The sequence below is a fragment of the Primulina eburnea genome, chromosome 18, assembly GCF_022965805.1.
Source record: "Primulina eburnea isolate SZY01 chromosome 18, ASM2296580v1, whole genome shotgun sequence".
Classification (NCBI taxonomy): Eukaryota; Viridiplantae; Streptophyta; class Magnoliopsida; order Lamiales; family Gesneriaceae; genus Primulina; species Primulina eburnea.
In genome coordinates, this window is record NC_133118.1 from 29,457,225 (window position 1) to 29,478,653 (window position 21,429).

General features: G+C 37.0%; 2 protein-coding genes across 2 annotated transcripts; one reads left to right on the forward strand and one right to left on the reverse strand.

Moving 5' to 3' along the window:
- The first annotated feature begins 1,677 nt into the window (after positions 1-1,677).
- LOC140819343 (pyridoxine/pyridoxamine 5'-phosphate oxidase 1, chloroplastic-like) lies at positions 1,678-11,467 on the forward strand. The gene is made up of 14 exons (XM_073179385.1): positions 1,678-1,850; positions 1,954-2,151; positions 2,240-2,278; positions 2,877-3,044; positions 3,129-3,234; positions 7,601-7,767; positions 7,879-8,121; positions 8,436-8,524; positions 8,703-8,753; positions 8,858-8,948; positions 9,381-9,485; positions 9,586-9,656; positions 10,213-10,308; positions 11,228-11,467. The coding sequence occupies exons 1-14, from the start codon at positions 1,701-1,703 to the stop codon at positions 11,292-11,294; spliced, it is 1,641 nt and encodes a 546-aa protein (XP_073035486.1). The 5' UTR covers positions 1,678-1,700; the 3' UTR covers positions 11,295-11,467.
- A 191-nt stretch (positions 11,468-11,658) lies between these two features.
- Positions 11,659-20,116, reverse strand: LOC140820122 (uncharacterized). Its single transcript, XM_073180445.1, has 22 exons — positions 19,806-20,116; positions 19,573-19,640; positions 19,406-19,458; positions 19,218-19,295; positions 19,061-19,114; positions 18,729-18,837; positions 18,547-18,617; positions 18,386-18,461; positions 18,236-18,297; positions 17,695-18,079; positions 17,272-17,360; positions 14,375-14,577; positions 14,155-14,222; positions 13,988-14,040; positions 13,801-13,878; positions 13,632-13,685; positions 13,428-13,536; positions 13,247-13,317; positions 13,086-13,161; positions 12,936-12,997; positions 12,399-12,783; positions 11,659-12,065 (listed from the first exon to the last, which is right to left on the reverse strand). Exons 1-22 carry the CDS (start codon positions 19,904-19,906, stop codon positions 11,974-11,976), a joined length of 2,397 nt encoding a protein of 798 aa, XP_073036546.1. The 5' UTR covers positions 19,907-20,116; the 3' UTR covers positions 11,659-11,973.
- Between the last annotated feature and the right edge of the window lie 1,313 nt (positions 20,117-21,429).

A 21,429-nucleotide genomic window follows, 5' to 3' on the forward strand; every position in this document is an offset into this window, starting at 1 on the left:
AAGAGATGAAAAGGTGGAAATTGATGGTGGCATTGTAGCTGCAGGTTTGGAGAATCTGAAACATGGCTCATGTTGAAAGGTGGTCATTAAACATCTGTCCAAAGTTTAAGTGCCCGAACCAGAAAGAGTCAGAATTCGGAAAAGGCTTTTGGCCAATATCTGACCGAAAACATACAGCAGAGACATCCAAGTGGTGAAAGACTACACAAGTCACATTTTCTCCGAAACCATATAAAAGCAAAAGATTTTCCGACAAAGTTAAAGAAGACACGTGACACAACCACTCCATTAATGAAGAATGAGCCACTCAACCACCACAATATGACAGCATTGACCACCCAATTGCTAAAAAAAGACAATAAAAAATGAAACTGGGATTCAGCATTTAACTTTAAAAATGGTCCACTCAACATGATTGAATCATGCATCTCCAGGTTTATTTCATGGAAAATAATCAGGGAAACCATGTAATAGTATTTATCAACTTGATTTTATTATCTTTATAAAGGAATGAAAATGCAAATAGTAGCTAACATTTATTTAAACTCATTATGTTCTGTTTTATTTGGTCACACCTGAGAAGTTTAAGCACAAGAGAATGACAGCTCATAGGTTCAGGATGCACACAAATAACTTGAAAACCATCATTTCCATAGCAGACAGAAGCATTACACTTTTACAACCAAATTGTGGCGAGTGTTGTGATTTCTCCCATCCCAGAATCTCCACCAAGTCGTCGCACAGTCGGACAACGAGGCGCTAGAGGCATGGAAAGTGGTCAGATTCAGCTTTCCAATGCTTCAATCCCAAAAGTTAAAGTACCAGAACTTTTAGTTTACAGAACAACTCTTCATTTGGTGTCCACTCTGTCCCTAGGCAAGCAAAATCCTTCAGTTAGAGAACTTCAAGATTGGGTAATGAATCTACGATTGCCAAATCATGCAATGGAATCCCAACTCCACCTAAAGTCAAAATTTTAGGTGAGGGTGGAAAATGAAACATTGGGCTGAACTCAAGTTTAGAAAGTCTAGTGGAGTTACACGTATCTTCAATGCTTTGAGTTGATGTAAGTTGCCAAGGTTCTCAAGTTCATAGTCCGGCCATTCTTTTTCCACCAAGCAACAAGAATCATAAAAAAAAAAAATTGATTTCTTGATGTTCGGAATGCTCTGCAACATTTCCTTGGTGAATCTCACATTTCATAATCCTGAAAGAGTCTGAAAGTCATCAAGAACTCAATGGTTTCTGTAGAAATCGAATTTGGTAGCGGTTGTATCGAGCAAATGAGCTCCATTACACTTTACATGCCTTAGATGTGGCATAACCCAGATTTCCACCGACAAGTTACTTTTACTTTATTCAAATTTCCAATGTTTGGGTCGGACAATATTCACTTAGAAGAGAAATCTGATGATGAGTCCCAGAAGGGCTAGCATACACAACACAGCTTGGTGGGAAAAGTGGAAAGGACCTGTCTGCCACTTTATGTGTTAAACAGGAGATATAAGCCGAAAATCAACACTTAAATTTGATAACACAAGATCAAAGATAAAGATACAGAACTAATATTATTTCACATGCCATGCACATAAATATCAAATTTTTTGGGTGACGTAATAAAAACATTATATTATAATTATAATTACAAAAATTATGAAATTCAATGTGTGTAATTTTCCCCTCCTCTTTTGTATGATAAAATGTTGGCACAGACATTGATGCGAAGTAGGAGGACCATGAAATGTCTCCTCACTCAATCACTACTGCAATTTCCTCTCCCCAATATTCCAATTTCGGCTGCTAATTTTGCTGCTACCAACCAAATTCTCAAGCTTCCTCCTTTTTCCTGTGTAATTTGCACTCTCGCGCATCATCATACACTCCAGCATGCTTGAAGATTATTGCTTTTCGCTACAATATATAGGTTAATTGGAGTTTTTTTGTCGATGTTAGGTTCAGGGTTTTTTGGGTTTCAATTCGAGGATTAATCTCAGAGGGTATTGTTCTAATTCTATTATCGGGTTGAAGTCGATGGCTACTGCGAGAGTTGTGCAGGACCCAGAGTCTATTTCATATTTGAATCAACGAGAGGCAGCGGAAATCGATGAAATTCTCATGGGCCCACTTGGGTTTAGCGTTGATCAGCTAATGGTCAGCTATTTTTACGCTTTTTTTTAGCTTTGATTGTGTTTGAATGAATAGGTTTTTGGGGTTGAATCTTTGAATATATCGATTGCAGGAATTGGCTGGTTTGAGTGTAGCTGCTTCGATAGCTGAGGTAAGTTTTATGGTCTCGTCTTTGTAAACCTTCCTGTTTTATTCCTTTTTGGCGGCAGTTGTTTTTATCATTGCCTAGGAGCAGCAATCACATCTTAACTTTGGTTGTTAGCTGATGAGGTGCGAGTGCTTATTAGTAGGGGCTCTTTAGAATGGTTGCTCTCTTTCCAAAATTAGATATCATAACCACTGGCGGACCCTTTTACACTGCTAACTAGTTCAAAGTGCTACAACTGGATGAAATACTTAATGAATTCAAGGGAATGATGGAAAAAGGCTGTTGATATTGAAAGTTTTGCCATGAAAACTCACTCATAAGCGTCAGCTGGTTTTTATTTAGGGTTGTTATATCTGAGACTGAAGTCAAGCCCACACCGGGGCTTTAGATATGTAAGCTGTGTGTCTAGTTAAGTGGGCTCATCCATAATAATGTGAAGGTCTCTCTATTTTCTTTTGGGTTAGCTTTTGGAGAAAAAAATTTAATGGAGACTTCATAGCTGTTAGGTACACTATTATATTTGAATTAAAACCATAGGGATAATTATACCAGGGAGATGTTTTATGTGGACTGGACTCAAAAGAATGCTCTTCTTATGCAGGTCTATAAACCAACCGAATGTAATCGTGTTCTTGCTATATGTGGCCCGGGGAATAATGGAGGTGATGGCCTTGTAGCTGCTCGTCATTTGCATCATTTTGGTTATAAACCAGTTATTTGTTATCCAAAGCGCACTGCTAAAGCTCTTTATAATGGGTTGGTAACACAGGTATCACTGTATTGGATATGGCTCAAGTTTACTAGCGCGCATAACCTAACCTAGCAGCATTGCTTATGCATTAATTTTTTGTAGTTGGTGTCACTTTCCATTCCTTTCCTATCAGTGGAAGACCTACCTCTGGATTTGTCCACAAGTTACGACGTCATAGTGGATGCAATGTTTGGGTTCTCATTTCATGGTACTTATTAGTTTCTTTAAGTTGTATCTTTCTTTAAACTTTGGCGTTGATTGAGCAGATATTACTGTTTGGTGGAGTTTTATCGTGGGAATGCTTCGAAGAAGGAAAAACAATTAATCTTCTTTAAATAAATCTTTCATGACTAAGAATTGAATGAATGTATTATGAGAACTACTTTATTTGATTCTTTCTCTGTGACTTGGGTGAAAAGTCGGGTATGTCGTGGACTAACTTCTTTGGGTCTGAGCAAAAGAGAAGCCTTTTTTTTTTTTTTTGGGGGGGGGGGGGGGGGGGGGCGTGGCTGGTAGAATCAGATGGCGATGGTGATTGCCTTTTTAAGATGGGAGTAGAGAAGGTGGATTTACTGCTTGAAAAAGGATGCGGGACGAGTATGAGCGGTGAAACTGTTTTAATAAAGCTGGAAGTTGGGAGCAATATCGAGAAAGGATCGTGTCAAGGGGTTGTGCATTGATTAGATGAAGATCTGTTAATATCAGGGGCGGAGGTTCGGCTACATGAAGGGGACTCATTCGAGCCGTTCTACGAATGGAGAGGCCAAACCTAGTTGTTCTCCAATAAATTAAAAGAGAGGTGGTAGACTGAAGTTTTATTGCTAGTGTGTGGAAATCCATGTTGGTGGAGTGGATTGCTTTACCGGCAGTTGGCCGGTGAGGGGATATCTTGGTTATGTGAGATCCAAGATTGGTTTCCGTTAGGGACAAACTGATTGGGGAATCCTCCGTATATGTTCCCATTGAGAAGGATAATAATATTATGGCGGTGTGCGGCTCATGTGAACCGCGAATGAGACCATTTTTGGAATAAATTGGCAAGATTGAGAGTTTTGTGTGGGAAGAAATGGTGTTTATGTGGAGATTTTAATGTCGTGAGATTGTTAAGCGAAAAACCAATTTGTTGTTGATTAGATAGATTCTTATTTCTGAGAGGATGGGTGGAGATATACCCTTGTTATAGACAAATAGTTTTACCCTGAATTACTTCGGTTCATTTTCCAGTTATTCTGAACACGGAAAAGGTTAAATGGGGATCATCTCCTTTTAGATTTGAGCATGTGTGGTTGAAACACAAGAGCTTTAAATCATCATTTTAGTCATGGTGGAACAATGCAGAATTTCATGGATGGGAGCAGTATGAATTTATGAGGAAACTTAAAGCTATTAAGTGTGATCTTTGAAGATGGAATGAAGAGGTCTTTGGGTTGGTAGAAGAGAGGTTGGCTGAATTGAGAGAAAAAATTAGAAGGCTGGACAAGATGCAGACTGAGGGGCTGGGATCCGAGGCGGTGGCAACTGAAAGAAAGGAAGCGAAATGGGTGTTAGAAAAAATAGTGCGTCGAAGGAATAAGATGAACAATCAAAAAACGAAGGTCAAATGGGTCATGGAAAGGGAACGCAATACAAAGTTCTTTCGTTCTCTCTTGAATCAGTGGAAGAGTAAGGCTACCATCAATAAACTAGAAAGGTCTGACGGGTCGGTTATTGTTGGTGAGGATTAAATAAAATCAATCATAGTCAAATTTTTCAAAGAGTTGTCTAGTAAACCAAGGACGAGGGGCTGGGTATTGAAGGAGTGGATTGGTGCCCCATTGATGGCGACTTGATACTAGAGCTTGAAAAACTCTTCTTAGAATATAAGGTCAAGAAGGCAGCGTTTGAGTGTGACGGTTGTAAGGCTCTGAGACCGGATGGATTTACCTTGGCGTTTTATCAGGATTGTGGGATATTGTTAAAGGAGATATAATGAAAATTTTCTGTTAGTTCTTCGAAGGGGGTGTCATAAATGGTATTACTAATGAGACATACATTTGTTTGGTTCCAAATAAACAAGATTCGATCAAGGTTAAAGATTTTAGGCCTATTAGTCTTAATACTAGCCTGTACAAGATTATAGTTAAGTGTTGTCAGCACGGCTGAAGAAAGTTTTGTTATACAAAATATCAGAATCTCAGAATGCCTTCATTGATGGGAGACAAATTCTTGATTGTTCTCACATTGCGAATGAGATAGTACAAGAATGTCTTCATTGATGGGAGACAAATTCTTGATTGTTCTCACATTACGAATGAGATAGTGCAAGAGGGTAGGTGGAAAAAGAAGAAAATGTGGGTTTTTAATGTTGATTTTGAGAAAACATATGATAATGTGGACTGGAATTTCCTGGATTTGTGCTAAGGAAGAACGGGTTTGGTGAGAGATAGAGAAGGTGGATCAAGGGTTGTGTTTCGAACGTGTCATTCTCGGTTATGATTAATGGGAGACCTAGGGGTAAATTTCAAGCACAGTTTGCGGATGACACTCTTTTTTTGTCAAGAAAGAGGACCACATCAGGTTGTTGGTGGACATTGTGAGGTCGTTTTGTGACATATCAATTATCAGGTTTAAAATTCAATTGGGAGAAGGGTGCTTTGTTGGGTCTCACCTGCAAAGAAGATGAAGTGGAAGAGTTAGCCCAATAAACTGGGCGTGGTGGAGAGAAATGGCCAATTAAGTATTTAGGGTGCCTTTAGAACTCTCGTTTTAGGAACCGATTATGACTAAGTTGTCAAAGAAGTTTGCAAGCTAGAAAAAAACATTTATATCAAGAGGGGGAGCTTAACGTTGATTGCAGCGGTATTGAATACTTTGTCGACGTATTTCATGTCTTTTTTTTAGGGTACCAAAGGGCATAGCAGAGGCAATGAAGAAGACTATGATGGATTTTCTTTGCGATGGAGCTGGAGGTGACTCGCATTGTCATTTAAGTGCATGGGAGCAGGTGTGCAAACGAAAGATAGAAGGGGATTGAGAATTGGGAACATTTGTTTGAGGAATAGGGCTCTGTTGGGAAATGATGGTGGAGGTTTTATGCAGATGACGAGTTGTTGTGGAAGAAGATCAGAGAGAGTAAATACGAGTTATAACAGATTGGATGAGATGCTGGTTCAGCAAGGAACGTTACTTTCAGATACCCGTGGAAGTTTATTTCTAGATCTTACCCGACTTTTCATCAATTATTTATTTCGGCTTTCTTTGGTACATAGTATGCCTATATCTCTTTGTTTGAGAATTCATCATTTTCCCCTTCACGGGACTTGGATTTTCGGAGGGTTTTGAGGGATGTGGAGTTACATGAGTTGAGTGTGTTATTAGGATATTTAGATAAGATCAGATTGATTGAAGGGGTAGATGATGTTAGAGTGTGGGGTGGGGATCCGTCATTTCTCTTTTCAGATTAGTCTTTCTTCGAGTCATTCTTTTCGAGTAGTAGTTTTCCCTTTTTTTCTTTTTTCCATGTTATTTGATTCCGGTCCCAACAAAGATTCAAGTATTTTCATGGATAGTTGTTGTTCTGGATAAGTAGCCGACTTCGGCGATGATGCAAAAGAGATGACCCACATGTGCTTTGTGCCCAAATTGGTGTGTGTCGTGTCGGAATGAGAGGGAGACGCGGGACCATATGTTGATTCATTGTACCTTCACGAGTGGTTTGTGGGCTAGAGCTTTGGACAAATTGAGATTGGTTTAGGTGGTGCCAAGAACAACGCAAGATTCATTTTCCACTTATCTTGACATCTTGGAAAGAAAGGGGCAGAATTTTTTGGAGAGTGGTGGTTCATAGCATATGTTGGTCTGTGTGGTTAGAGAGGAATAGAAGACTTTTTTACAACATTGAAAAGTCGAGTGACGAGTGCCGGGAAAAGATCAAGATTCAAATTTCTACTTGGATTAAGTTTCATGTAGAGTTTGTGACATGATCATGGTCTTGTTTAGCATTGTATCATGAGGGGATCACTAGACCGCTTAGTGTAATTAATTGCCTTTACGTATATAATAAAATATCACAAATTTGAATATTTGGATTGTAATCAAATGTTCAGAGGGAAGTCATAAGATCAGTGAATTGGTAAGTTTGTGAGAGCACCTGGGTATGAGCCAAGTTCCTACCACCCTTACACGTGGAGATGTCAATAATTGTAACCAGAAAATGTCTGGCTACCTGTTGGGTATTATGTCGAAGGACTACTGAGATCTTCTAGGAAGATGTTCACGTTTAATTGTTAGCTCGCTTTCAGCTGTCATATCTCTGTAAATTATACTTAATCAAACTTAATTTTCCTTACCAAGTGATGCTAATTTAAATAAATAAAAGCAAAAGAGTTGTGTGAGTATTGTTTTATTTTTCTGATGATTAATTAATTGACTAGTCATTTATATGATTTAATTAATTGACTTCGTTTATATGAGACAGTTACATTCACTCTATTGAGTTCAAGATAATGCAATTTAGAGATTTATTTACCTTGGGCTACTGCAGCAGCTTTCATATAATCCAACTATGTTTGGTAACGCCTATTGTACTCATCCAGGTAGTCCTAGGCCTCCTTTTGATGGTCTGATACAGAGGTTTGTAGACTTAGGAAATCTCAAGCAAAAGCAGCAGAAATTACCTGCCATAGTCTCTGTAGATATTCCATCTGGATGGCATGTTGAAGAAGGTGATCTTAGTGGCGAAGGAATCAAACCAAATATGCTGGTATGTATTTATTTTGAAATTTCTATACTTTATCACTAAACATCTTTAAGATGGCATTTTTCTTTTCCTCTCCTGTCGATGAGTATTTAAAACGTGGGTAGCTGTGTGTAGGTTTCGTTAACTGCTCCTAAGTTGTGTGCCAAAAAGTTTTCTGGTCCTCATCACTTTCTAGGTGGCAGATTTGTTCCCCCATCCATTGCAGAGAAATTCAAGCTTAACCTGCCAGAATATCCTGGAAGTTCTATGTGTGTTCGAATTGGAAAGCCTCCACGAGTTGATATATCCACTCTTAGAGAAAACTATATCTCTCCCGAGTTTTCTGAGGACCAAGCTGATGCTGATCCCTTTGCTCAGGTATTACTTCACATCAAACTGGGTGACTGTTTTCTTTTTCACTTAAACACCGTCTGTGTCCAGAAATGGATTTTGGCCTGGACCATTACTAGTATAGAACAGAAGAAACGGAAGTACCGGGCCATCAGTTAGCAGATTCTGGTATGCATCAGCCATCGAGAATCTGCCAGATTTTAAATTTATTAGAATTCTGAGAAGCCAGGAATCTTGTTACTTGACCATGACATTTATGTCGAGCTGAATGTAGATCGAGATGAAATTTCCTAACAGTATTACACGCTTTTTGTGATTTGTAGTTTTTTGTGTTGCTGTAGTTCCAAAAATGGTTTGATGATGCTATGGCGTCCGGATTGAAGGAACCTAATGCTATGTCGCTTTCTACGACCGGAAAAGATGGAAAACCGTAAGTTTCTTAAAAATCTGATTTTATCGGCGCTATGACACGCAGCTATGAACTTTTACAACTAGTTTGAGTGGTTTGGTTCCTGCAAAATCACTTTTTTGTCTTTCACCGTGTTGCTGTTACTCGTTACTTCTGTTGAATTTTCATTAAGTCTGCGTATTTTTATATGTTGCTACAGTTCGTCAAGAATGGTCTTGCTGAAAGGGCTTGACAAAGATGGTTTTGTCTGGTGAGTTCTGCTGTATTACATCATTTTAATATACAGTATATTGCTTTGATGAATTTTGTCTGGTTTTTCAATTTAGAATTCACAGCCTCTCATCTTTTGGACAGGTACACAAATTATGAAAGTCGAAAGGCTCATCAACTATCAGAAAATCCTCATGCAGCGCTGCTGTTTTACTGGGATGCTTTGAATCGTCAGGTATTTCTTATATTTTTATCCATTTTTTATAAAGTGATCAATTCACAAGTACTATTGGCACCATTTTCTTTATCTGAGGGAATTTCGTTGTTTCCTGTCACTATTTTAAAAATGAGTAGTAAATAAAATTGTGGTTTTTGCACTGTAACTCTGTAACGTCCTTGCCTTGAGAAGAATTCACAAAGGTCATAACTGGAATCAACGCCTTCTAGTCTCCAAGGTGTTTAAAACATCATTTTTAATTCTAAATACCAAACCCCCAGAACTAGGTTGCACCTTGAACTAGACCTTACCATTTGGCTAGCTTGTGCTGTCAGAGTCTTAAGATTCTCAAAAAATGCTTAGTACCATGAAGAACAAAATGCTGCAACATTATTTTTGTCTCAAATCTTTCTTGGATGAGCAAAGGTTCAACATGCATTGTTGCTTCAGGTAAGAATTGAAGGGCCGGTGCAAAAGGTTTCAGATGAAGAATCTGAGAAATACTTTCACAGCCGACCAAGAGGAAGCCAGATTGGAGCAATAGTTAGCAAACAGGTTTCTTTTTTGCCATTCTTAGGTTTGATTTCTTGCATCCTGTCAATATCTCTGTTATTTTACTACATATTGCCTAGATCTGTCTCTTATTTTCCTTCAGAGCACGGTAATATCTGGAAGGCATGTTCTCCACCAACTAGAAGAAGAGCTGGAGGCTCAGTTTGCTGATGGGTTAGTTATTCATGCTTAACCACGAAGACCTAATTATTATATACATTCTGCATGGATTAGCGTGGGACGGTGGGTGGAGAGTATTATCATGGATAAGATGCATTTCAGCACGCATATCATTCATGCATTTCTAGATTTAAATGTGCGAACTAATCCATTTGCATCCATACTGATCAGTTTGCCTGGATCTGAGGATCAGGGATAATACGCGGTCATGTTGCTATATGATGGATTTCTCATGACTGGCTTCGTTATGATAATACAACAATTTTTACATTCTGGCATAGAATCTCCTCTTTTGGCAATGCATTGTCGAAAGCGGATATAGGAACTCGGCACTCCACACTTCACCTAGTTGATCATGATGATTATATGTGGTAAACCAACTTCATAAATTTTTTAGCATGTAATATGGATGGCTAGAGGAACTAGCCTACAGACATCCTTATTTTCAAGTATTGTGTCAAATACCATGTTAACACCGTGCTATCTGGCTTGATTATAGTCTACGAAGCAAAGTGTTCTATTTTAACATTTTCTTCATGTGGCAATGCAGAAGCCTGATCCCAAAACCAAAATATTGGGGAGGATATAGACTCAAACCGCAGCTTTTTGAGTTTTGGCAAGGACAGCCATCTCGCTTGCATGACAGGTGTGTTATTGAAAGTAACAGTGTTTTTGCAACAGTAGAACACGCTAGGTGTTTATTCAGTGAATTTCATTTGTATTGAAAATATTTATATTTGTATCCATCCTTAATACATAAATATATATTGGTAGTGTTCTAAAAATCAGTAGACAGCGGGCAGGTGGCTATCTAGGCTGTCATTAAAAATTAATTTTTATAATATTTAGTAACATTATATATTAATATCTTTAACTTAATTTTTATTTTATTTTTATTGTAAAATCATTATTTGATATAGGTGGGGAGAACATAGCTAATAGAAAAATATGATGAAGTTTTCGTTTTAGGATATTAAATAATTGTTTAAAGAAACTTAATATCATCATTGAGAACATGGCTAATAACAAAATAAGATAAAAGCTTTTTATTTTAGGATATTAAAAATCATTGTTTAAAATAACTCAATATCATCATTGTGATATTCCTCTTGGTCGGATGAAAAACTATCCTCATGAAGTTCTCTATCTAGATCGCAGACGAAAAAGAAGTTTGGTGTGTTAAGACAGGCCAACAAATCGCATTTCTTGTTGGACTATGGTTTATGACCTATAAAATAGTTATCTTTCGTTATTTTTATTGAACTTGTAATTTAAATTAAAAGACCAAAATTTAAAAAAAAAATATTAAAAACCTAACTGCTAGGGTCGCCTAGAATTTTTTCTATGATGTCCGCCGCGTCTATCGCCCAGGCTGATTTTAGAACAGTATTATGTACATAAATATGCATTCATTTGTGTGTGTGTCAACAATTATTTATTTTCCTTTTTTGATGATGTAATAAATGTATATGCAAAAATATACATTCATTTGTATGTATCTATGTGACAACAATGATTTATTTTCCCTTTTTGGTGATATGCCCCATGTATTACAATGTTTTCAGGTTACGTTACTCTCCAGAGGTGATGGATGGGAAGAATGTGTGGAAAATTGATAGATTGTCTCCATGACTAGTATTCTCAGTATCTTCGTTATGAGATATCAATTCTGAAGTTCCATTTGTTTCTTAGTTTTTTCTTCTTCATGTCGATAGCAATACAATGCACACTATCCAATGTTGTGAGACGATATATGCACATATAATTACAGCTCCGGGTTACATGAAATCTTCTTCTCTGTGCAATTGGTTTATTGTGGCAATTGAAATATTCTGTGTGATGAGGATATTATCAATCACTTGCAAAATGGGCCACTGATTGAACAGTTTTATCACTACAAAACCAGCCAGACAAAATAAAATTCAGGTTCACAGATTGAACTCTCCAGTTATATCATTCTCCTGTTAGGGGTTACATGGAGCCTAAGAAGTAAAAAACAAAAAAAGGGGAGGGAAAAAAAATCGCCAAAAGATGCAAATTACTGGTTGATATTAAGGATAACAACTAGTATAAACTCAGTCAATGTACATGGACATCCTCATAAAATCCAGAGATTAATTGTGAATTCCAGAAATTAATTGTGAATAAAGTTGCATAATTGATTGTTACTGATGCATGATTCCTGCGAGGCCGCCAGAGTGCATTGAGTATATGCACTCTTCATCAGGGGCCATTTACTCTTAAGTCAACAAATGTAGCTCTATTCTTACGAAGTCAGGTGTACCACTGCTGTTTGAATAGAAACTGCGTGTTAGGATATTATTTGTATATGGTTCTTGCCATCAACTTCGGAGTACCATGATTTCCATGCTTCAGCATAGTGCGAGAACAGGTCTTTCAAAGCTGAGAAAACAACCATGAAGCAAGTTCTGGTAAGCAAAATTTGGGACAGCATTACAGAAAAATAATGAGCATGTATTTTAAGAGTAGTGTATATGTGCGTGCACAGAATTCTTCTGTTTTGAAACCACAACTAAATAAATTGAATAATGCAACTTAATGAGGAGTCTCCATTTACTAAGTGTGGTTAAAGAATGGAAGGCTTTTTCTTCTTTCCCACATGTATAATTGATTAATAGACAATAAATGGTTCATGTAATTTTAAGCACTGGACTAAACAAATAATCAGTTGATGATAACTCTTCTAATATGACTGAAATAAATCGAGTAAAGTACCTTGACTATGATATTGAGGCAGATAAGTGGAGGCTAGACTTTCCCGATCTATGACCTGTTTTTCTTTTTCATCTTGAGAAGCTCCAACCTCGTGCTCATTTGCAGGAGCAAAAGGACCGAACTGGTAACTCTTGCCTCCTGTTTTTGCCCTTTCAACCTCGTTATCCAAAGTCTCCTGTTTAATTTGAATTGGTATATGTGGTTTGAGGAAACTAGGTGCATCCCCATCCACCTTCAACCTCTTTACAGTAGCATTAGTAAGGTCGGTTCCAAAAACCCTCTTCCTGGATTCACTCAAAACCAAGGACTCCACATTTCCTTTATCAGGTTTTCCATTCAGCCCCAACCATCTGAAAGCTGGTTTCCTTGTTTCAGGATGATGCGTCTGAACATCATTCAAGAGATAAGCGCTAGAGTTACATACATTTTAATCTTTTTGAACTTGTCCATGCGAAAGTGTATTGATGAGAACAAAATATGGAAGTTTTGTACAACAGTTTTGGTTTTATAGTCCTATCACTCAATAAGATGTCTCACCTTCTCAATAAAATTCATGGAAGACAGAACATTAGCTATATCATACAGCCTTCTAACTTTTGCTGCAGAGTTGCAAAAAGTAAACATTAACCAAAGGAGTCATACATATTTTATTTCAGAAATAACATAACAAAAGTGAAGGTACGCTACTTCTTGTATTCATTGAATTGCGGCTTCCATCCCCAAGCAGTAGCTTTGCAGCAGCATCAAGAGAAATCATATCCATCTAAACAATAATTGTAACATTATAAAACTGCATAGATTACAAATAGAATAAACCACAATTGCAAATAATTTAAACATTATCTTACATCAGTGCAAAGAAAAAGCTTAACAAAATTCTGAGTCAGAAGCCCAAGAGACTTCTCTTTTCTATTTTCACCTAAATATGGAAATAAATAAATCAATGATTCAGCACTTGCCATGTCCAAGATTAGGAATCAGCCACAAACCACATCGAACAATGAGGAGAAAATGGCCAAGATTGATTACCAGATCTGTTTGACAAAGAGCATTTAGGAACAGAATTAGAGTCTGATTTATCAGTTTGACTTGAGTTGTTAAAATCTGAGCACATCTCGTCTTCTTCATCATCTGAAGTCTAAGGAAAATAATAATGTCAAATAAGATGATAAAGAATCCTGCAATCTGATGACACCCAAGATTTCATTGGTGATAAAACATCAAGGAGCATACTTTCTCAGAGCAGCTTGTTTCAACAGCAGAGCCATTCTCCTTTAAGCCCTCTTTCTGCCGCGGGGGAGGGGGGGAGTGGAATATCAAAAGATCTTGAATATATAAAATCTACAAGTTCAGCCAAGCCTCGAGGAAAACAACAAAATCAGAGAAGAAAAGTGTTATTTACTTTTAGGTCTTCCAAAGCCTTGGGGATTGCCCCAAACCCTTTCCATGTATAGCGATTCTTGGCCTTCCGAGCAAGGATCTGAGATAAGAAATGCAGAATCCTAATTTCCAGGTCTAGATTAAAATCCCATGTAAACTCCCGAATATTCATTAAATTATGAAGAGGTTCAGATTTTAGAACTTCTTACGCCAATGCTTTCCAGAACGTTCACGATGTCATAAATTCGTCGCCTTTCCACCCCTGCAACAAAATGAAACGAAATCCCAGATCCAGATTACCAAGCAATGTTTTTATTCAGAAGCTCATTAAAATCAGACTCGATTAAATTTCAAGAGGTGCATTGCCGATCCATACCAAGCCGTGAAGCTGCATCGTCGAGGCCAATTGTTTCGACACCATCTCTATTATACAAGCTCAGGAAACTGAACAAATAAAAAAACAAAATCAACCCACAAATTTTCCAAACTACAGCTCGTGCACAAAATTATGAACTTGAAATTTCAGCAACACGCACACAAGTTGAAAGAAATGGGAAGAATGGGTCCTTGATTGAAAACGAAAGATAGAGAATTACTTGGTGCACAAGAGACCCAGAGATTTCTGTTTTCGGCAATATGGGACATCTTTATATCCAGAATCCATGGCTGCCGCTGCATGGAACTCAGGTAAAGCCATATGAATCTCTTCAAACAAGTATATCGATCTGTAAGCAACAACAAAGATGTATATACGACCAAAACACACACAATATAGCGTATCACTGCGTGTTATTGGAGACCGTTAAAAAGGGTTCCATGCAGTGGCGGCAATCGGATGAATCAAGGGTTTGTATGTGCAATATGACTGCGATAAATTGTCGATTTGGGGGAGGGAATTCGAATGTTTGAAAATAGGCCATGCAAAAACAGCGGGAATTTGAACATTATCTTTGAATGCTGAGACGCGCCGGTTAGAACGAAATTACTGGTTTGACCTCGCTGGAGCTGGTTTGTGTCCGTAACGGTTATCGTCGCTGAATCGAAACGATAGGACAGAGCCGAAAACTTGAGCCGTTGTTTAAGTTGTGAATCTAAAATAAAATCGAGAACTAACGACTCTATTTTGGCTCTCAATAATCCGGTATTATATGACTCTGTCATTAATACCATAAATTAGTTTTGTATTTTAAGTTGTTTTTCTTTCATTGTTTGATCTTTGTTGTTTTAATAATTTAAGTTAATTTCTCGTTTTATTCGTTGATCCGATTACAATTCCGTTCACCTAATTAAAACGATCGTCCAAAACCGAAAACTGAAATAGTTTTTCGTTTTCAATTCTAGAATGAAATCAAGAACTAACAACTCTTGCCTTGGCTGCTGCATGCAGCAGCTTTCATGTAATCCAACTATGTTTGGTAACGCCTATTGTACTCATCCAGGTAGTCCTAGGCCTCCTTTTGATGGTGTGATACAGAGGTTTGTAGACTTAGGAAATCTCAAGCAAAAGCAGCAGAAATTACCTGCCATAGTCTCTGTAGATATTCCATCTGGATGGCATGTTGAAGAAGGTGATTTCAGTGGCCAAGGAATCAAACCAAATATGCTGGTGTGTATTTATTTTGAAAATTTCTATACTTTATCACTAAACATCTTTAAGATGGCATTTTTCTTTTCCTCTCCTGTCGATGAGTGTTTAAAACGTGGCTAGCTGTGTGTCAAAAAGTTTTCTGGTCCTCATCACTTTCTAGGTGGCTGATTTGTTCCCACATCCATTGCAGAGAAATTCAAGCTTAACCTGCCAGAATATCCTGGAAGTTCTATGTGTGTTCGAATTGGAAAGCCTCCACGAGTTGACATATCCACTCTTAGAGAAAACTATATCTCTCCAGAGTTTTCTGAGGACCAAGCTGATGCTGATCCATTTGCTCAGGTATCACTTCACATTAAACTGGGTGACTGTTTTCTTTTTCACTTAAACACCGTCTGTGTCCAGAAATGAATTTTGGCCTGGACCATTACTGGTATAGAACAGAAGAAACGGGAGTACTGGGCCGTCAGTTAGCAGATTCTGGTATGCATCAGTCATCAAGAATCTGCCAGATTTTAAATTTATTAGAATTCTGAGAAGCGAGTTATGATATTACAGCAATTTTTGCATTATAGCACAGAATCTCCTCTTTTGGCAATGCATTGTCGAAAGTGGATATAGAAACTCGGCACTCCACACTTCACCAAGTTGGTCATGATGATTATCTGTGGTAAACCAACTTCATAAACCATAAAATTTATAGCATGTAATATGGATGGGCGACAAACATCCTTATTCTCGAGTTTTGTCAAATACCTTATTAACACCATGCTATCTGGCTTGATTATTGTCTGAGAAGCAGAGTGTTCTATTTTAACCTTTTTCTTCCTACGACAATGCAGAAGTTTGATCCCAAAACCAAAATATTGGGGAGGATATAGGCTCAAACCTTAGCTTTTTGAGTTTTGGCAAGGACAGTCATCTCGCTTGCATGACAGGTGTGTTATTGAAAGTAACAGTGTTTTTGCAACACTAGAACACGCTTGGTGTTTATTCAATGAATTTTATTTGTACTCAAAATATTTATAGTTGTATACATAATTGATACATAAATGTATATGCACATAAATACACACATTTGTGAGTGTACCTATACCAACAATTATTTATTTCCTTTTTAGACAATATGACCCATGTAATACAATGTTTTCAGGTTACGTTACTCGCCAGAGGTAATCGATGGAAAGAATGTGTGGAGAATTGATAGATTGTCTCCATGACCAGTATTCTCAGTATCTTCATTCTGATATCTTTATTCTAAAATTCCATTTGTTTCTTAGTTTTGTTTTTCTTCTGTCGATAGTAATACAATGTAAGTTGTACGATGATATGAGACAATCTGCACATATAAGTACATCCCCTGGTTAATTGAAATCGTCTTAATTCTCAGTGCAATCCGCATACTGTGATAGTTGAAATCTTCTCGATGTAATCAGGATATTATCAATCACTTACAAAATCGACCACTGATTTAACAGTTTTATCACTACAAAACCAGCCGGACAGAATCACATTCTCATGTTAAAAGTTCAATGAAGCCTCAGAATGAAAAAGAAAAAAGAAAAAAGAAGGAAAAAAGATTCCCCATACGATGCAAGTTGCTGGTTGATATTTAGGATAGCAACCAGTACAAACTTTCAGTCAATGTATATGGATGCTCAAATTTGAGAAGGGGTCAAGGATGCCAACGCAGATCCTAGAGTCTATCATGAGAAAATCCAGAAATGAATTGTGAATAAAGTTGCATAATTGATCGTTACAGATGCATGATTCCTGAGAGATCGCCAGAGTGCATCGAGTATATGCCTTCTTCATCAGGAGCCATTTACTCTAAGTCAACAGATGTACCTCCGTTCTTAGAAAGTGAGGTGTACCACAGCTATTTGAATAGAAACTAGGGTGTTAGGACTTCAGTTGTATATGGTTCTTGCCAGCAACTTCAGAGTACCATGATTTCCATGCTTCAACATAGTGCGAGAACAGGTCTTTCAAAGCTGAGAAAACAACCATCAAACGAGTTTCTGGTAAGCAAAATTTGGGACAATATTAGTGAAAATTTATTGAGCATGATTTTAAGAGTGGTGGTGTATATGTGCGTGCACTGAATTCTTCTGTTTTGAAACCACATACTGAATAAATTGAATAATGCAACTTAATGAGCAGTCTCCATTTACTAAGTGTGGTTAAAGAAAGGAAGGTTTTTCTTCTTTCCCACATGTATAATTGATTAATAGACAAGAAATGGTTGGTGTAATTTTAACCACTGGACTAAACAAATAATAAGTAGATAGCTCTTCTAATGTGACTGAAATAAATAGAGTAAAATACCTTGATTATGATACTGAGGCCGATAAGTGGAGGCAAGACTTTCCCAATCTATTATCTGTTTTTCTTTTTCATCTTGAGAAGCTCCGTCCTTGTGCACATTTGCAGGAGCAAAAGGACCAAACTGGTAACTCTTGCCTCCTGTCTTTGTCTTTTCAACCTCATTATCGAAATTCTCTTGTTTAATTTGAATTGGTATATGTGGTTTGAGGAAATGGGATGCATCCCCATCCACCTTGAACCTCTTTATAGTAGCATTAGTAAGGTCAGTTCCAAAAACCCTCTTTTTGGACTCACTCAAAACCAAGGAATCCACATTTCGTTTATCAGCTTTTCCATTCAGCCCCAACCATATGAAAGCAGGTTTCCTTGTTTCGGGATGATGCGTCTGAAAATCATTCAAGAGACAGGTAAGCGCTAAAGTTGCATACATTTTAATTTTTTTAAGCTTGTTCAAGCAAAAGTTTATTGATGAGAATAAAATATGGAAGTTCGTGACAACAGTTTTGGTTATATACTCTTCTCACTCAATAAGATGTCTCACCTTCTCAATAAAATTCATGGAAGACAGAACATTAGCTATATCATACAGCCTTCTAACCTTTGCTGCAGAGTTGCAAAAAGTAAACATTAACCAAAGGAGTCGTACATATTTTATTTCAGAAATAACGTAACAAAAGTGAAGGTACGCTACTTCTTGTAGTCATTGAATTGCGGCTTCCATCCCCAAGCAGTAGTTTTGCAGCATCATCAAGAGAAATCATATCCATCTGAACAATAATCTTAACATTATAAAACTGTATAGATTACAAATAGAATAAACCACAATTGCAAATAATTTGAACATTATCTTACATCAGTGCAAAGAAAAAGCTTAACAAAATTCTGAGTCAAAAGCCCAAGAGACTTCTCTTTTCTATTTTCACCTAAATATGGAAAATAAATCAATCACTCAACACTTGCAATGTCAAAGAATAGGAATCATTCACAATCCACGTCGAACAAACAACGAGGAGTAAATGGCCAAGATTAATTACCAGATCTGTTTGACAGAGAACATTTAGGAACAGAATTAGCGTCTGATTTATCAGTTTGACTTGAGTTGTTCATATCTGAGCACATCTCGTCTTCTTCATCATCTGAAGTCTAAGGAAAAGAATAATGTCAATTAAGATGATAAATAATCCTGCAATCTGATGACACCCAAGATTTAGTGGTGAGAAAACATCACGGTGTGAATTTAATATGTATATAAAAGAAAGAAAAACTTTTTTTCAGTTGAATCTGTCCACGACAACATAACGATAATCATCCAAATTAAAACTTTCAATCAAGAAATAGGCAAATAAATCTTTAGATGGGAGCATACTTTCTCAGAGCAGCTTGTTTCAACTGCAGAGCCATTCTCCTTTAAGCCCTCTTTCTGCAGGGAGGAAAAGATCAAAAGATCTTGAACATATAAAATCTACAAATTCAGCCAAGCCTCATGGAAAAAGACAAAATCGGTGAGAAAAAATGCTATTTACTTTTAGGTCTTCCAGAGCCTTAGGGATTGCCCCGAACCCTTTCCATGTATAGCGATTCTTGGCCTTCCGCGCAAGGATCTGAGATACAGAAATGCAGAATCCTAATTTCCAGGTCTAGATTAAAATTCCATGTAAACTCCCAAATATTCATTAAATTGTGAAGAGGTTCAGATTTTAGAACTTCTTACGCCAATGCTTTCCAGAACGTTCACGATGTCATAAATTCGTCGCCTTTCCACCCCTGCAAACAAAATTAAAGAAATCCCAAATCCAAATTACCAAGCAATGTTTTTATTGAGAAGCTCATTAAAATCAGACTCAATTTAATTTCAAGGGGTGCATTGCCGATCCATACCAAGTCGTGAAGCTGCATCGTCGAGCCCAATTGTTTCGACACCATCTCTATCATACAAGCTCAGGAAACTGAACAAAACAAAACAAAAAAATCAACCCACAAATTTTCCAAACTACACCTTGTGCACAAAATTATGAACTTGAAGTTTCAGCAACACACACACACACGCACAAAAATTGAAAGAAAATGGGAAGAATGGGTCCTTCATTTAAAACGGAAGACAAAAAAATTACTTGGCGCACAAGAGACCCAGAGATTTCTGTTTGCGGCAATATGGAACATCTTTAGATCCAGAATCCATGGCTGCCGCTGCATGGAACTCAGGTAAAGCCATATGAATCTCTTCAAAAAAGTATATCGATCTGTAAGCAACGACACAGATGTATATACGACCAAAACACACACAATAAAGCGTATCACTGCGTGAGCTTGGAGACCGTTAAAAAGGGTTCCATTGCAGTGGCGGCAATCGGATGAATCAAGGGTTTGCAAGTGAAATACGATTACGATAATTTGCCGATTTGGGGGAGGGAATTCGAATGTTTGAAAATGGGGCATGCAAAAACAGCGGGAATTTGAACATTGTTTTTTGGATGCTCAGACGTGCCCGTTAGTAATAAATTACTGTTTTGACCTCGCTGGAGCGTGGTTTGTGTGAAACTGGCGGGGTTTAATCGTGGAATTTCGCATGGGGTTGGGTGTGTGCGAGGAATCGTGTGATGTAATTACTCATCACGTGGGTAGATTTGCTCTTAATCCGATGTTTTAATCATTTGATTTTACTAATTTTATTATTTCTTTTTATATTCGCAAATCCAATCACGGTTATCTTCGTCGAATCGAAACAATCGTACATAATCGATAATTGGAAACAGTTCTTTCAGTAGTGAATCTAAAATAAATCGAGAACTAACGACTCTACTTTTGCCTCGAGATAACGAGAAACTGTCATTAAGATCGGAGACGGTAGATATTAAATGAAAATATAACGGGTATCATAAATTAGTTTTGAGTTTCAATTTTCTTTTACTAAAAATAAAATTTCTTGATTATATAAAATAGGTTATATTGTTTTTTTTTAATGAAAAATTTACTGAACTTGTATAATTGAATCGGATTTGAAATTCACTTGAATTACATTTGGATTTTATGAAAGATTTGAGGATATGATTATAAATAACTCCATGTTGAGATTAATTTGATTTCTTAAAAATCATAGAAAAAATAAGAACTTATATGATAGGATATGAGTATGTCTCTTGTGAGACGGTCTCACGAATCTTTATCTGTGAGACGGGTCAACCATACCGATATTCACAATAAAAAGTAATACTCTTAGCATTAAAAGTAATATTTTTTTCATGGATAACCCAAATAAGATATCTGTCTCACAAAATACGATCCGTGAGACCGTCTCACATAAGTTTTTGTCATAAGATATAGACCGATTTTGAAATCCACTTGGATTGAAATGTTTGGATTTGATAAAGTATCGTAAGAGAGGATTTGAACAAATTTTGAGACGAATTTGAGATCGTCACCTTGATTAAAAAAATTAACTATTTAGAATTTGAAATACGTTGCTAAGTAGATTTGCTCAATTAAACAAATGATTTGTTATTATAGATGTAAAATCTATAATATTGTGTGAAGTTTGATCATAGTTTATCGTTTGCAATTAAATAATATATCAAAATTTAAATGTTCGCATTGAGTAGGTCTTTTGTGAGACGGTGTCACGAATATTTATCTATGAAACAGGTCAACCATACTGATATTCATAATAAAAAATAATACTCTTAACATAAAAAATAATATTTTTTCATAGATGACCCAAATAAGATATCCATCTCACAA

Bases quoted from the DNA above. Each gene is read 5' to 3' on its own strand.
- LOC140819343 (XM_073179385.1), top strand. From the start codon at position 1,701: ATGTTGGCACAGACATTGATGCGAAGTAGGAGGACCATGAAATGTCTC. The intron at 3,045-3,128 runs GTATCACTGTAT...AATTTTTTGTAG, and splicing joins ATAATGGGTTGGTAACACAG to TTGGTGTCACTTTCCATTCC. The intron at 10,309-11,227 runs GTGTGTTATTGA...CAATGTTTTCAG, and splicing joins CCATCTCGCTTGCATGACAG to GTTACGTTACTCTCCAGAGG.
- LOC140820122 (XM_073180445.1), bottom strand. From the start codon at position 19,906: ATGGCTTTACCTGAGTTCCATGCAGCGGCAGCCATGGATTCTGGATCT. The intron at 19,296-19,405 runs GTAAGAAGTTCT...TCTGTATCTCAG, and splicing joins ACGTTCTGGAAAGCATTGGC to ATCCTTGCGCGGAAGGCCAA. The intron at 12,998-13,085 runs GTAGCGTACCTT...GCAACTCTGCAG, and splicing joins CAATTCAATGAATACAAGAA to CAAAAGTTAGAAGGCTGTAT.